At 40.4% G+C, this 14217-nt stretch overlaps 1 protein-coding gene across 1 annotated transcript in view; it reads right to left on the bottom strand.

Moving 5' to 3' along the window:
* The window catches only part of LOC115123956 (neurexin-3b-like), a 474303-nt gene that overhangs the window by 375589 nt on the left and 84497 nt on the right, over positions 1–14217 (bottom strand). Inside the window, exons 11-13 of the mRNA XM_065026202.1 lie at positions 13082–13272; positions 9385–9558; positions 3852–3971 (exon numbers count right to left, since the gene is read on the bottom strand). Coding sequence (XP_064882274.1) covers positions 3852–3971; positions 9385–9558; positions 13082–13272 — 485 coding nt within the window. The remainder of the gene's footprint in view (positions 1–3851; positions 3972–9384; positions 9559–13081; positions 13273–14217) is intronic.

Genomic DNA, 14217 nt, shown 5'->3' with positions numbered 1-14217 from the left:
ATTTTCCGACAAGATAGAACTGCCAAAGGGGCGGTGTTGCAATCTACTGCAAAGATAGCCTGCAGAGTTATGTTTTACTATCCATGTCTGTACCCAAACAATTTGAGCTTCTACTTTCAAAAATCCACCTTTCCAGAAACAAGTCTCTCACCATTGCCGCTTGCTATAGACCACCCTCAGCCCCTAGCTGTGCCCTGGACACCATATGTGAATTGATTGCCCCCAATCTATCTTCAGAGCTCATGCTGCTAGGTGACCTAAACTGGGACCTGCTTAACACCCCGGCCATCCTACAATCTAAGCTTGATGCCCTCAATCTCACACAAATTATCAATGAATCCACCAGGTACAACCCCAAATCAGTAAACACGGGCACCCTCATGGATATCATCCTAACCAACTTGCCCACCAAATACACCTCTGCTGTTTTTAACCAAGATCTTAGCGATCACTGCCTCATTGACTGCATCCGTAATGGGTCTGCGGTCAAACGACCACCTGTCATCACTGTCAAACGCTCCCTAAAACTTCAGCGAGCAGGCCTTTCTAATCGACCTAGCCCGGGTATCCTGGAAGGATATTGACCTCATCAGTAGAGGATGCCTGGATATTCTTTAAAAGTGCCTTCCTCACAATCTTAAATAAGCATGCCCCATTCAACAAATGTAGAACCTGGAACAGATATAGCCCTTGGTCTCCGCCAGACCTGACTGTCCTTGACCAGCACAAAACATCCTGTGGCATTCTGCATTAGCATCGAATAGCCCCTGTGATATGCAACTGTTCAGGGAAGTTAGGAGCCAATATACAGAGGCAGTTAGGAAAGATAAGGCTTGCTTTTTCAAGCAGAAATTTGCATCCTGTAGCACAAACTCAATAAACCTCTGGGACACTGTAAAGTCCATGGAGAATAAGAGCACCTCCTCCCAGCTGCCGAGGAAACATTGCCACCACTGATAAATCCACTGTAATTGAGAACTTCAATAAGCATTTTTCTAAGGCCGGCCATGCTTTTCACCTGGCTACCCCACCTCTATCTACAGCCCTGCACCCCCCACAGCAACTCGCCCAAGCCTCCCCCATTTCTCCTTCACCCAAATCCAGATAGATAATGTTCTGAAAGAGCTGCAAAATCTGGACCCCTACAAATCAGCAGGGCTAGACAATCTAGACCCTTCTCTTTCTAAAATGTTCTGCTGAAATTGTTGCAACCCCTATTACCAGCCTGTTCAACCTCTCTTTCGTCTGAGATTCCCAAAGATTGGAAAGCTGCCACAGTCATCCCCCTCATCAAAGGGGGAGACAATCTAGACCCAAACTGCTACAGACCAATATCTATCCTACCCTGCCTTGCTAAGGTCTTCGAAAGCCAAGTTAACAAACAGATGACCGACCATTTCAAATACCACCGTACCTTCTCTGCTATACAATCTGGTTTCAGAGCTGGTCATGGGTGCACCTCAGCCACGCTCAAGGTCTTAAACGATATCAAAACTGCCATCGATAAGAGACATTACTGTGCAGCTGTATTCATCGACCTGGCCAAGGCTTTCGACTCTGTCAATCACCACATTCTTATCGGCAGACTCAACAGCCTTGGTTTCTCAAAAGACTGCCTCGCCTGGTTCACCAACTCCTTCTCAGACAGAGTTCAGTGCGTCAAATCGGAAAACAGGGCCTGTGTTCCGGACCTCTGGCAGTCTCTATGGGGCTGCCAAAGGGTTAAATTCTCGTGCCAACTCTCTTCTCTGTATACATCAATGATGCGCTCTTGCTGCTGGTCATTGTCTGATCCACTTCTACGCAGACGACACCATTCTGTATACCTCTGGCCCTTCTTTGGACACTTTTTTAACTAACCTCCAGACGAGCTTCAATGCCACACAACTCTCCTTCCGTAGCCTCCAACTGCTCTGAAATGCAAGTAAATCTAAATGCATCCTCTTCAACTGATCGCTGCCCACATCTACCCGCCCGTCCAGCATCACTACTCTGGACGGTTCTGACTTAGAATATGTGGACAACTACAAATACCTAGGTGTCTGGTTAGACTGTAAACTCTCCTTCCAGACTCCCATTAAGCATCTCCAATCCAAAATTAATTCTAGAATCGACTTCCTATTTTGCAACAAAGCATCCTTCACCCATGCTGCCAAACCCTCGTAAAACTGGCCATCCTACCGATCCTCGACTTTGGCGATGTCATTTACAAAATGACCTCCAACGCTATTCAACAAATTGGATGCAGTCTATCACAGTGATATCCGTTTTGTCACCAAAGCCCCATATACTAACCACCACTGCGACCTGAACACTCTCGTTGGCTGGCCCTCGCTTCATACTTGTCGACAAACCCACTGGATCCAGGTCATCTACAAGTCTCTGCTAGGTAAAGCCCCGCCTTATCTCAGCTCACTGGTCACCATAGCAGCACCCACCCATTGCACGCACTCCAGCAGGTATATCTCACTGGTCACCCCCAAAGCCAATTCTTACTTTGGATGCCTTTCCTTCCTGTTCTCTGCTGCCAATGACTGGAACGAACTGCAAAAATCCCTGAAGCTGGAGACTCATATCTCCCTCACTAGCTTTAAGCACCAGCTGTCAGAGCAGCTCACAGATCACTGCACATGTACATAGCCCATCTATAAATAGCCCATCCAACTACCTCATCCCCATACTGTATTTATTTATTTATCTTGCTCCATTGCACCCCAGTATCTCTACTTGCACATTCATCTTCTGCACATCTTCCATTCCAGTGTTTAATTGCCATATTGTAATTACTTCGCCACCCTGGCCTATTTCTTGCCTTACCTCCCTTATCCTACCTCATTTGCACATACTGTATATAGACTATTTCTACAGTATTATTGACTGTATGTTTGTTTATTCCATGTGTAACTCTGGGTTGTTGTATGTGTCGAACTGCTTTGCTTTATCTAGGCCAGGTCGCAGTTGTAAATAAGAACTTGTTCTCAACTAGCCTATAAAGGTGAAATAAATATTAAATTAGTTGTGCCCTGGGCAGAGCAGAGTGACCCTTCCATTACACTGTCTAATTAAAGACACTGCAAATTGAAGAGGAGAGTCCCCATCGTCACGGGGATAAGAGCCACACACACACACACACACACATTCGAGAAAGCTATTTAGGGGCATTTATGCAATGCCTGCTTGGGCAGAACCAGAAGTTGCACATATCATCAGTCACACACTCAACTCAACTCTTGAGTTCCTAAAGCCCTGAGACTCCTTGCCCACACAACAACAAAGTGTGACACTGAGAACAGTTTCAACCCGTTTTGTACTGTGTATCTCTAAGGCATGTTACAGCGATAGTAGAATATACTGTATGCATTGGAAACAGAGTCAGAATAACAGCTAGCATCATGCAGATAATCAATGTGCCCCTGAGGACTCACGGTAGTTGCACTGCGTCCATCAGTGTCGCTGGTCACGGGGAAGCTGCAGGTGTGTGTGCGTGTGTGTGTGTGTGTGTGTGTGTGTGTGTGTGTGTGTGTGTGCCTGTGTGTCTGTGTGTGTGTGTGTGCGTGTGTGTGTGTGTGTGTGTGTGTGTGTGTGTGTGTGTGTGTGTGTGTGTGTGTGCCTGTGTGTCTGTGTGTGTGTGTGTGTGTGTGTGTGTGTGTGTGTGTGTGTGTGTGTGTGTGTGTGCGTGTGTGTGGGGGGGGGGGTGTGTGTGTGTCTGTGTGTGTGTGTGCCTGTGTGCCTGTGTGTCTGTGTGTGTGTGTGTGTGTGTGTGTGTATGAGAGTTGATCCCTGTGAACTGTGTTTTTCTGGCGTCTTGGCATCGGTCTACATATGTCTAGTTAAAGTTAAACGGTACTCACGGTCGTTGCACTGTGTCCCTGTGTAAGAGGTCATTGTGCAGTCGCAGGTAAAGTTCTCCCACTGTTGAATACACACGCCCATGTTGGTACAGGAGTCCTCCTGACAGGTGGTGCTGGGTCCTGTTGGAACAGACAGGGTGTAAAGGGGTGGAGTAACCACAGGTGGTGCTGGGTCCTGTTGGAACAGACAGGGTGTAAAGGGGTGGAGTAACCACAGGGGAGGAGGGGGTCGGTACTGAGCCCCATCATTGGAGGTACCATGCAGTAGTGCACTTGGTGTGGGAGGGGAACTGGGGGCATGCGTGCCATATAAATCCAACAGGAAGTCTCAATGTTTGGAGACAGAAAAACAGCATTCCCTTTGTGTGTTTTAACACTACATATGACCCACAAACAAAAAGGACAAAAACAGGATGTTTTTCACGCGGCTACAAAGACAGATACTGTACAAGACTACAGAAAGAAAGACAATTTGCCCAACGTCCCCCCAAAAAACTACAAAAAACAGAATATTAGATGTACAAAAAGTGACTATAGACTTAAAACACAACACATTTACAACACTATAGATTTACGACACTATAGAATTACAATACTATAGATTTACAATACTATATATTTACAAAACTATAGACTTACAATACTACAGATTTACAATACTATAGATTTACAATACTATAGATTTACAATACTACAGATTTACAATACTACAGATTTACAATACTATAGATTTACAACACTTTATATTTAAATGTGTAGATTTACGACACTATAGATGTACAACTATAGAATTGAAACACTATACATAGATGTATGACTATATAATTACAATACTGTAGATTCACAATACTATATATTACACTATAGACTTACACCACTATATATTTACAATACCATATATTTACAATACTATAGATTTACAACACTATAGATTTACACCACTACAGATTTACAATACTATAGATTTACAACACTATAGATTTACAATACTATAGATTTACAATACTATAGATTTACAATATTATAGATTTACAACACTATAGATTTACAATACTATAGATTTACAATATTATAGATTTACAACACTATAGATTTACAATACTATAGATTTACAATACTATAGATTTACAACACTATATATTTACACCACTACAGATTTACAACACTATAGATTTACTAAACTATAGATTTACAACACTATAGATTTACGAAACTATAGATTTACAATACCATAGAATTACACCACTATAGATTTATGACACTCTACTTTTACGACACTACAGATCTACAATACTATAGATTTTTGACACTATAGACATACAACACTATAGATTTACGACACTGTAGAGTTACAATACTATATATTACACTATAGACTTACACCACTATATATTTACAATACCATATATTTACAATACTATAGATTTACAACACTATAGATTTACACCACTACAGATTTACAATACTATAGATTTACAACACTATAGATTTACAATACTATAGATTTACAACACTATAGATTTACACCACTACAGATTTACAATACTATAGATTTACACCACTATAGATGTACAATACTATAGATTTACAATATTATAGATTTACAACACTATAGATTTACAATACTATAGATTTACAATATTATAGATTTACAACACTATAGATTTACAATACTATAGATTTACAACACTATAGATTTACAACACTATAGATTTACACCACTACAGATTTACAATACTATAGATTTACAATGCTACAGATTTACAATACTATAGATTTACAACACTATAGATTTACAATACTATAGATTTACAATACTATAGATTTACAAAACTATAGATTTACAATACTATAGATTTACAAAAATATAGATTTACAATACCATAGAATTACACCACTATAGATTTATGACACTCTACTTTTACGACACTAGAGATCTACAATACTATAGATTTTTGACACTATAGACATACAACACTATAGATTTACGACACTGTAGAGTTACAATACTGTAGATTTACAATACTATGGATTTACACCACTATAGATTTACAATACTATAGATTTACAACACTATAGATTTACAATACTATAGATTTACAATGCTACAGATTTACAATACTATAGATTTACAATGCTACAGATTTACAATACTATAGATTTACAACACTGTAGAGTTACAATACTGTAGATTTACAATACTATAGATTTACAATGCTACAGATTTACAATACTGTAGATTTACAATGCTACAGATTTACAATACTATAGATTTACAATACTGTAGATTTACAATGCTACAGATTTACAATACTATAGATTTACAATGCTACAGATTTACAATACTATAGATTTACAATGCTACAGATTTACAATGCTACAGATTTACAATACTATAGATTTACAATGCTACAGATTTACAATACTGTAGATTTACAATGCTACAGATTTACAATACTATAGATTTACAATGCTACAGATTTACAATACTATAGATTTACAACACTGTAGAGTTACAATACTGTAGATTTACAATACTATAGATTTACAATGCTACAGATTTACAATACTATAGATTTACGACACTGTAGAGTTACAATACTGTAGATTTACAATACTATGGATTTACACCACTATAGATTTACAATACTATAGATTTACAACACTATAGATTTACAATACTATAGATTTACAATGCTACAGATTTACAATACTATAGATTTACAATGCTACAGATTTACAATACTATAGATTTACAACACTATAGATGTACAATACTATAGATTTACAACACTATAGATTTACAATACTATAGATTGACAATGCTACAGATTTACAATTCTATAGAATTACAACACTATAGATTTACACCACTATATAATTGCAACCCTATAGCCTTACAAACTTATAGATGTACAATACTATAGATTTACAACACTATAGATTTACAATACTATAGATTGACAATGCTACAGATTTACAATTCTATAGAATTACAACACTATAGATTTACACCACTATATAATTGCAACCCTATAGCCTTACAAACCTATAGATTTACACCACTACATATTTGCAACACTTTAGATCTACAACACTATAGAATTGCAACACATATAGTTCAGAACAAGAACAGTAAACAAGAACAAATGAAGACTTTAGAGTGTGCAGTACAGTAGTGCATATTCCTGAGTATGCACTCCATTGAGACAGTTTGAAGGGGTATACAATATGCAAGGGACCTTGTCGTTATGGAATGTTGTTGGGTTTTTGAATGGTAGTCAATGGTCAAAAACGTAAAGCGATAGTCTTCAGCGCAACAACGTAATGAAAGGCATCTGGCAAATTCATCCACAAGCACTAATATAGTTTCATATTTGCCTTCTTGAACCGCGTTTTGATGAATTCGATGATACTGTATAATCGTCAAGCCCATTCAAAAGTCCAAGGACACAAACAGGGAAGTATGATGTGTCACTTGCACAGGGCATTCAATGTCAAACTGGATGTGTGTATTCCATTCTCCACCAACCACCACCACACATATCTCACACTTCAGAATACTTCTCTAAGAGGGAATGTAGACAAGAACTCTGCATTATATGTACATAGTCAATCCGTCTGGATTAAACGAATAACATACAAAACCTTTTCAAAAACCTCCAAAGAGAAAAGATTTAAAGAAAAAAATATATATACAAAAATACAAAAAACAAAGAAACATAAACAACTGCAACTAGACAGTTGTTTAAGTGCAATAGTCTTGTGCAAGATGATATGTGAGACAAGAGAATAACTTGGAGGTGGGACAGAAAAAGGAGAACTATAGTTGCTGGCTGAAAGTGCCTTTACTGTGTAATGAAGTATTCCACGACCCTGTCTTTATTGGAGAAGACTCGCTCTCTGAAACAGCACCTTCTCTTCTCACCAGAGAAAATAAGGAAGGAGTGTGACAGGGTTGAGAGAAAGAGATAAAGGGAGGCTGAGGGAGAGAGAGAGCGAGAGATAGAGGCTGAGAGATGTTTGACTAGCAGCACTCTGAAGCTGTTGAAGCGCAGTTGCAGGATTTGCTATACTTTTCAGTACATCTCAACTTTTCCTAATGAAATAAATGAATTTGCTATACAAAGACAGGTAGACATCAACCACGACTGGTAAGACAACATAGTAACAGTACTACATGAAGCCCTGGGCCTGGAAATGGATCTCATGTTTTATGGATGGGCTTCTCTGTGGATGGGTTGAACTGATTGTTTTTCACCTTCTCCTCAATTTATCTCTTTCCCTGACAATCTCTCTGTCTCTACCTCTGTCTCGGCCTCTCAGCCTCTCTGCCTCTCACTATCACTCAATCTTATAAAATTTTCTCCCTTTCTCTCTCAATCTATTTCACTCCCGCTACAGCTTTTCTCATTCATGCTTCCTCTTAAGGCTCTCTTTTATCTCTTCTCTTATCTGTTTCTCCAACATTTCTCCTGACACTTTCAGAGAGTGAGCCTGCCTCTCCAGCAGTGGGACATGGTTGGCATAGCTACACCCAAGATGCATTGCACACAGCATTCTGTCAGTTCAGCCGCGCCTCAGAGAAGCGGTCAGAGTGAAACCTTCTACCTTGCAGGTCGGCTTTGGTGAAATCAACTTTGTTAGCGCCGTAACACAACAAACAGAACAGGAAGAAGCGGAAAAAGTTAGTGTTAGTGAGGCAGCACAAGGTTAGTGCTCAGAGCCATTCAGGTATTGTAGAGTTACAGCTGTAGGATCTTAATTTGATCACTCGTTTTGTTGCTGAGAATTTTCTTGTGCCGCATGCAGGACACAAGGTTATGCACGGTTATATTAATTAACAGTATTCCACATTTCATGTAGCCTCATTTTGACCAGCTAATCGCCTAACCACCAGTCAAGCAACAGTATGGACTAAACATTCAAATCCAGTTGCTGCAGGATTATTTTGTTGCGACAATACAGGTCAAATTAAGATCCTACATATGTACAGGTAATTATAGTGTTGGTAAAGGGAAGTACTTCAGGTTATGTTTAGTGGTTAATTACTGTTCATGTGTTAGATTACAGTAAAAGGGATCAGATGGATAGACATGGGTGTGTGTTGTAGGAATGTGATGTGAGAGAACGCTGTCTCTATGTTCATATACTGATAGTTTGCCACCACCTAGTGGTGGAATGCAGAGTAATATTATGCACCGCCTAGTGGTGGAATGAAGTGTAAAGGTTTGGCACCACCTAGTGGAGGAAGGCAGTGTAATGGTTTGGCACCACCTAGTGGAGGAAGGCAGTGTACTGACTAGACTAGTACATGATGCACTAGTCTTTGATCCCAATATACAATTTAAATTACTTCACCTTGTGACCCTGAGTGGCCATAAATTAACTAGGTTGAAGGTATGAGTGGGCAAGGAACAAACCATAGCCATGAGTAGAAGACAAAGATCTAGTCATATAGGGTGCATGGGGTCAATTTGGAACTGGATGCATAATATAGGTGTGCAAAGAGGTCATAGGTCAGGAGTCGTACCTTCACAGCCACGTTCGATCTGTCCTGAGCGGAACAGGGCATCATTGATGAGGTCAGGTAGACGGCCGTTGAGATCGACAGATGCCAGACAGCCCTGGAAACCCTCCCTAGAGACCACCAGCTTAGGAAGGTTCTGATACATGTTGGGCCCCAGACCTGCCACAAACAGATCCCCTGGAGGGAGGGGGGGAGGGAGGGGGAGATCAAATGAAGGACGTAGTCAGAGAGTGTGTCAACAACATTTATGTGATGGCAGGATAATCTAGTCATGATTATGATGCCTTTACTTAGTCAAATAAGCAAATATTGTCTGTCAAACTGAGTAGTTCCAACATTCAGACTAGCATCCCATTTAGAATAAAATGGTAGTGTGCTAGTTCTATTTATTTTCTATTTCACCTTTATTTAACCAGGTAGGCTAGTTGAGAACACCTTTATTTAACCAGGTAGGCTAGTTGAGAACACCTTTATTTAACCAGGTAGGCTAGTTGAGAACACCTTTATTTAACCAGGTAGGCTAGTTGAGAACACCTTTATTTAACCAGGTAGGCTAGTTGAGAACACCTTTATTTAACCTGGTAGGCTAGTTGAGAACAAGTTCTCATTTGCAACTGCGATCTGGCCAAGATAAAGCAAAGCAGTGTGACACAGACAACAACACAGAGTTACACAGAGTTACACAAACAATAAACAAGCCAATAACACAATAAACAAGTCAATGTACAGCTGCAGCGATCGGTTAGCTGCTCAGATAGTTGATGCCTCCCCCACAGCAAGTCGCTGCGGGGGAGGCGGAGCTGTTTGCCGGGGTTGGAGTAGCCAGGAGGAAGGCATGGCCAGCGGTTGAGAAATGCTTGTTGAAATGTTCGATTATCATGGATTTATCAGTGATGACCGTGTTACCTAGCCTCAGTGCAGTGGACAGCTGGGAGGAGGTGTTCTTGTTCTCCATGGACTTTACAGTGTCCCAAAACTTTTTGGAGTTAGAGCTACAGGATGCAAATTTCTGTTTGACAAAGCTAGCCTTTGCTTTTGACTGACTGCGTGTATTGGTTCCTGACTTCCCTGAACAGTTGGATATCGTGGGGACTATTCAATCCTATTGCAGTCCGCCACAGGATGTTTTTGTGCTGGTCAAGGGCAGTCAGTTCTGGAGTGAACCAAGGGCTATATCTGTTCTTAATTCTGCATTTTTTGAACAGGGCAGGTTGATTAGAAAGGCCTGCTCTCAGAAGTGTATTAGGGAGCGTTTGACAGTGATGAGGGGTGGTCGTTTGACAGCGGACCCATAGCGAATACAGGCAATGAGGCAGTGATCGCTGAGATCCTGATTGAAAACAGCGGAGGTGTATTTGGAGGGCAAGTTGGTCAGGATAATATCTATGAGGGTGCCCATGTTTACAGATTTAGGGTTGTACCTGGTGGGTTCCTTGATGATGTGTGTGTAATTGAGGGCATCTAGCTTAGATTGTAGGACTGCCGGGATGTTAAAACTTGTTGAGGATAGGGGGCAGTATTTTCACTTTGGATGAATTGTGTACCCATAGTGAACTGCATCCTACTCTGTCCTAGATTTCTAATATATGCATATTATTATTACTATTGGATAGAAAACACTCTGAAGTTTCTAAAACTGTTTGAATTATGTCTGTGAGTATAACAGAACTCATAGGGCAGGCAATCTTCCAAACAAGAAGTGAAATTCTGAATGTGGGTCAAATTTGAAGTAATCTCCCCTTCCTTTCCAAACAAGATATGGATCTGGTAGCACTTCCTACGCTTTCCACTAGATGTCCTCATTCAGTAGAACGTGGAATGGAGCTTCTGGTGTGAACTTTGACCGAATGGGAGGGGAAATAGTCACGGTCTTGGCAGAATGCAATTTCCCTGTGGTGCATTTCTCTGTGGGTGCCACCGTCGTTCCATTTGGCTGCAGATGAAAACGTATGATCCGGTTGGAACGTTATTGGATATATATGAAAATAACATCCTGAAGATTGATTCTCTACTTAGTTTGACCAGTTTATTCGACCTGGAATATATCTTTTTGAAGTTTTCGTGCGAGTTGTCCTGGACCAGCGTCAGCTTTTGGGCTGCTTTCTGATGAAAGATCATCAAAGGTAAGGGAATATTTATGATGTAATTTCGTATTTCTGTTGACTCCAACATGGCGGAGAAATACTTTTACGTCTGAGCGTCTCAGATTATTGCATGTTAGGCTTTTTTCGTAACATTTAAAAATAATCTGAGACAGCGGTTGCATTAAGAACCAGTGTATCTTTAATTATATGTAGAACATGTATCTTTAGTCAAAGTTTATGATGAGTATTTCTGTTTTCTGGCGTAGCTTTCTATAATTCGTCCGGATATTTTGGAGGCATTTCTGAACATGGCGTCAATGTAAGCCGAAATTTGTGGATATAAATATGCATATTATCCAACAAAACATAAATGTATTGTGTAACATGTTATATGAGTGTCATCTGATGAAGATTTTCAAAAGGTTAGTGATTCATTTTATCTCTAATCCTGCTTTTGTGACTGTCTTTGGCTGGAAAAAAATGGCTGTGTTTTTCCTTTGATTTGGTGGTGGTCTAACATAAATATATGTTGTGTTTTCGCTGTAAAATATTTAAAAAATCGGACATGATGGATAGATGAACAAGATGTTTATCTTTCACTTGCTGTATTGGACTTGTTAATGTGTGAAAGTTAAATATTTAGAAATAATATTTTTGAATTCCATGTGCCACCTTTTAAGCTGAATGGGGGGGTGGAGTTCCCCTCGGGGATCGCCTTGCCATAACAGGTTTTAAGCATATCCCAGTTTAGGTCACCTAACAAAACGAACTCTGAAGCTAGATGGGGGGCGATCAATTCACAAATGGTGTCCACGGCACAGCTGGGAGCTGAGGGGGGTCGGTATAGCAGGCGGCAACAGTGAGAGACTTATTTCTGGAGTAGGAACATTGCAATGTAGCAATTGTTTTGCCAGTGTTTATGTCTCTGTGATGGAAAGATATAGAGGCTTCCGTGACTGTCTGGTCTATAATACCATATAATTAGAATGACTACAATTACTGTAATCAAATCAAATGTTATTTATCACATGCGCCGTACACCTTACTGTGAAATGCTTACATTCAGTGGGGGGGAGAAGTATTTAGTCAGCCACCAATTGTGCAAGTTCCCAGCAACAGCCCCAAAACATCACTGCTCTAGAGGAGATCTGCATGGAGGAATGGGCCAAAATACCAGCAACAGTGTGTGAAAACCTTGTGAAGACTTACAGAAAACGTTTAACCTCTGTAATTGCCAAAAAAGGGTATATAACGAAGTATTGAGATAAACTTTTGTTGTTGACCAAATACTTATTTTCCACCATAATTTGCAAATAAATTTATTAAAAATCCTACAATGTGATTTTTGGGATTTTTTTTCTCATTTTGTCTGTCATAGTTGAAATGTACCTATGATGAAAATTACAGGCCTCTGTCATCTTTTTAAGTGGGAGAACCTGCACAATTGGTGGCTGACTAAATACTTTTTTGACCCACTGTACAAGCCCTTAACCAACAATGCAGTTAAAAAAAAGTTAATAAAATATTTACTAAATAAACTAAAGCAAACAAAAATCTAATCAAATCAAAAAGTATCCCAGAACTGTGTTTCTGTGTTCGCTGCTTGGTCCTCCTACCTTTGAGGTCTAGGTTCTTGGCTCCGTTGATGTTCTGTGTGACAGACTTGGCATCCACCTTCAGTGTGTGTGTGCTGGTGGCGTCCCTCGTGATGACTACGTTGTGCCACTGGTTGTCATTCAGAGCTCTCTCATTGTTCCCCTTCAGTAGACTGGGCCCATTACCCAGATCAAACACATAGTGGACAAACCTAAGATGGGGACCAAGGTTTTAATACAGCTGGGGTAGCATTCAACAGTACACAGTGGACTAACGTAGGATGGGGACCAAGGTTTTAATACAGCTGTGGGAGCATTTAACAGTACACAGTGGACTAACGTAGGACGGGGACCAAGGTTTTAATACAGCTGTGGGAGCATTTAACAGTACACAGTGGACTAACGTAGGACGGGGACCAAGGTTTTAATACAGCTGTGGGAGCATTTAACAGTACACAGTGGACTAACGTAGGATGGGGACCAAGGTTTTAATACAGCTGTGGGAGCATTCAACAGTACACAGTGGACTAACGTAGGACGGGGACCAAGGTTTTAATACAGCTGTGGGAGCATTTAACAGTACACAGTGGACTAACGTAGGATGGGGACCAAGGTTTTAATACAGCTGTGGGAGCATTTAACAGTACACAGTGGACTAACGTAGGATGGGGACCAAGGTTTTAATACAGCTGTGGGAGCATTCAACAGTACACAGTGGACTAACGTAGGATGGGGACCAAGGTTTTAATACAGCTGTGGGAGCATTTAACAGTACACAGGTATCTATCTCTCTTCATGACTGTACTTGTTGTATCCTGCAAGTTACTCTGAATAAATACACTACTTCTAAACTAGGAGACAAGGAAACAGGGATGCACACTATAGTACCTTTAAGTGCACTTCCCCCTAAGTGCACACTTATCCACCACTTTACTTTGAGACACATTTCAGACGTGTGTGACCGTTAGTGTACCTACTAGACCAGAGAGTAGAAGTGGACTCAGTTGAAGTGGGTGAGTGTAGGGGATTGGCACAGTCATTAAAGATGATTGTAGGAACACTATGAAAGTGAGAGCTCTCCTTCTCCTCTTACCGCCAATCAATATACTTCTTAAAATGTGGCTAAAACGACCGGCAGATGTCTACATAATTGACCC

The sequence above is a fragment of the Oncorhynchus nerka genome, linkage group LG13, assembly GCF_034236695.1.
Source record: "Oncorhynchus nerka isolate Pitt River linkage group LG13, Oner_Uvic_2.0, whole genome shotgun sequence".
In the NCBI taxonomy this organism is placed as follows: Eukaryota; Metazoa; Chordata; class Actinopteri; order Salmoniformes; family Salmonidae; genus Oncorhynchus; species Oncorhynchus nerka.
The sequence above is the reverse complement of the archived record's forward strand: the minus strand, read 5'-3'. Positions and strand labels throughout refer to the sequence as shown.